Here is a 2,883-nt window from a genome sequence, read left to right on the forward strand (position 1 = left end):
TGTGTGGGTGTGTGTTCAGTCTGTGTGTGTGTGGGTGTGTGTGTGTGGGTGTGTGTGTCGGCTCAACAGGAGGCAGGATGTCGGCTGCAGCTGACAGACTCAGGAGGAGGAACAACCAGAGGACAGACAGCCGGAGGACAGACATCTGGAGGACAGACAGCCGAAAGACAGACATCTGGAGGACAGACAGCCGGAGGACAGACAGCCGGAGGACAGACAGCCGAAAGACAGACAGACAGAGGACAGGCAGCCGGAGGACAGACTGAGGACAGACAGACTGAAGACAGACAGACTGAGGACAGACAGACGGAGGACAGGCAGCCGGAGGACAGACAGACAGAGGACAGGCAGCCGGAGGACAGACAGACAGAGGACAGGCAGCCGGAGGACAGACTGAGGACAGACAGCAGAAGTTCAGCAGCTGAGGACGGAGACACTTCCTGTGCAGCAGGTAAACCTGATCTGAGAACAGTTTGTTCCTGCAGACCTGAAAATGTTAGTTTTTAGTTTTTGAGTCTTTTTTAGTTTGCATTGTTGAAATTTACAGGTTTGGAAATTTATCATTATTTAAAAATGATTAAACATTTAAAAATTCAACAAATGTTTGAAAAGTTAAAGCTAATTTTAATAAGATAAAAAGCAATAAAAACCACTTTCCTGTCAGCATTTCTTTGTTCAGATCTTTTAAGATATTTAAGATGTTTAAATTTCTCATCTGTTGTTTTTATTTACATTTGGAAATAGTTTGAAACAGAAAGTCAGCAGCTGATGGTTCCTCTGAGCTGTTCTCCTGTGAGAACTTTGTTCTGCAAGAATCCAGAGCAAGAACATTAAAGGCCTAGCACTCTGCTCCAACGTCCTGACCAACTCTGACACGAGTCCCTTAAACTGGGACGTGTTGACCCAGACAGCCGGGTCGGAACGGGTCAGAACGGGTCAGAACGGGTCAGAACAGGTCGGAACGGGTCAGAACGGGTCAGAACGGGTCAGAACCTCATTAAGGAACATTTCAGACGTTTAAAGGTTTTTCACTTTAGAAAGGAAAACTAAAGACGTGTTCTCCTCGGAACAGAAAGTGACGGAGAACAAGCTGCAGCCAGGATCGTCTCTTTTATCGGTGCAGATGTTTCCAGCTGTGCGTCTCCTGTTTCTCTGCAGCAGCATGAGTTCAGACGAAGACGCTCGCTGGCTGGAGTGGGTCACCAAACAGTTCGAGAACATCGCAGGAGAAGACAAGGAGATCGACCTGGACGAGTTTAAAACGGCTCTGAAAGTCAAAGAGGTGAGAAGTTTTCATTCCCTGAGACACGTTTTAATCAAATCCAGCCAGAAAAAGAGTTTTAAACTGAACTGAAGACATAAAAACCAGCTGGAGGTGAAATCTGAGGCCGGAAAGCTACGAGTGGTTCGAGTTTTATACTTATTTTTATAGAATGTCAGACAAAATACTAAAACTTTAAACTTATTATTTGTTTAAAAACTTTTATCACTAAAAACAAAGTCTGAAAGTTTTTTTTTTTCTCAGAAACTCAGTAAAACTACTTCTGCCTGTCTCTCTGTCTGTCCACCTGTCTCTCTCTGTCTGTCTCTCTGTCTGTCCACCTGTCTCCCTGTCTGCCTGTCTCCCTGTCTGTCCACCTGTCTGTCTGTCTCTCTCTGTCTGTCTTCAGTCCTTCTTCGCCGAGCGGTTCTTCTCTCTCTTCGACTCGGACCGGAGCGGCTCCATCAGTTTGGACGAGCTGCTCAAAGCTCTGAACCTGCTGATCCACGGGACCGAGGCCGACAGGCTGCGCTTCCTGTTCCAGGTCTACGATGTGGACGGTCAGTCTCCAGAACCAGAACACAACCCGGGTCTGATCCATCTGACCTGCAGGTGAACGTTCTGGTTGTTTGTGCTGACAGGCAGCGGTTCCATCGACCCAGACGAGCTGAAGACGGTTCTGAAGTCGTGTCTGCAGGAGAGCGCCATCTCTCTGCCGGAGGAGAAGCTGGAGGACCTGACCCTGGTTCTGTTTGAGTCGGCTGACAAGGACAACAGCGGTTCCATCACCTTCGAGGAGCTTAAAGCCGAGCTGGAGAACTTTCCAGAGGTGATGGAGAACCTGACCATCAGGTGAGCGTTCTGGTTCTGTCTGCAGGTTCTGCAGGTTCTCGTTACCCAGCGGACCTCTGGTTCTTCCCCACAGCGCTGCGAACTGGCTGAAGCCTCCTGAGGTGGAACAGAAGAAGCATCAGACCCATCGGTACCTGACCCGGGCCTACTGGCAGAACAACAGCCGCAAGCTGCTGTTCCTGTGTCTGTACTCCCTCCTGAACCTGCTGCTGTTCGTCGGCGCCGTTCTGTACCACCGCTACGGCGGCGGCTGGTTCATGCTGGCCAAGGGCTGCGGCCAGTGTCTCAACTTCAACTGCACCTTCGTCATGGTACCAGAACCGCTGGACCGGGCTAAAACTCTGCTTTCAGACCAACAAGGGGATTCTCAAAGAGCTGTTCTGATAAATCTGGACAAGCGGAGGACAGAAGAAGAACCGTCAGGTCCAGAATCCATCCAAGACCAGAACCAGGACTTGAACTCCCAGCTCTTTGAGAGTCACCTCGTTGGAGCTGTTATTTTTCATTAACTCTCCGTTTGCCTCCAGGTTCTGATGCTGCGCCGCTGTTTGACCTGGGTCAGAACCACCTGGGTGGTCCGGGTCCTGCCTTTGGACCAGAACATCCTGCTGCATCAGATCGTGGGCTACGCCATCCTCTTCTTCACTGTGGTGCACACCGCCGCGCACGTGGTCAACTTTGGTACACGCGCGCTCACACACGCTCACACACACACAGGCTCACACACACACAGGCTCACACACACACACAGGCTCACACACACACACACA

The 2,883-nt window shown here is 50.2% G+C and overlaps 1 protein-coding gene across 1 annotated transcript in view; it reads left to right on the forward strand.

Annotated features, from left to right (window-relative positions):
- The first annotated feature begins 354 nt into the window (after positions 1 to 354).
- The window catches only part of nox5 (NADPH oxidase, EF-hand calcium binding domain 5), an 11,320-nt gene continuing 8,791 nt past the window's right edge, over positions 355 to 2,883 (forward strand). The window contains exons 1-6 of the mRNA XM_017439855.3: positions 355 to 451; positions 1,159 to 1,282; positions 1,671 to 1,821; positions 1,903 to 2,113; positions 2,187 to 2,424; positions 2,641 to 2,794. Coding sequence (XP_017295344.1) covers positions 1,163 to 1,282; positions 1,671 to 1,821; positions 1,903 to 2,113; positions 2,187 to 2,424; positions 2,641 to 2,794 — 874 coding nt within the window. The 5' untranslated portion in view covers positions 355 to 451; positions 1,159 to 1,162. The remainder of the gene's footprint in view (positions 452 to 1,158; positions 1,283 to 1,670; positions 1,822 to 1,902; positions 2,114 to 2,186; positions 2,425 to 2,640; positions 2,795 to 2,883) is intronic.

The sequence above is a fragment of the Kryptolebias marmoratus genome, linkage group LG11, assembly GCF_001649575.2.
Source record: "Kryptolebias marmoratus isolate JLee-2015 linkage group LG11, ASM164957v2, whole genome shotgun sequence".
NCBI classification, from domain to species: domain Eukaryota; kingdom Metazoa; phylum Chordata; class Actinopteri; order Cyprinodontiformes; family Rivulidae; genus Kryptolebias; species Kryptolebias marmoratus.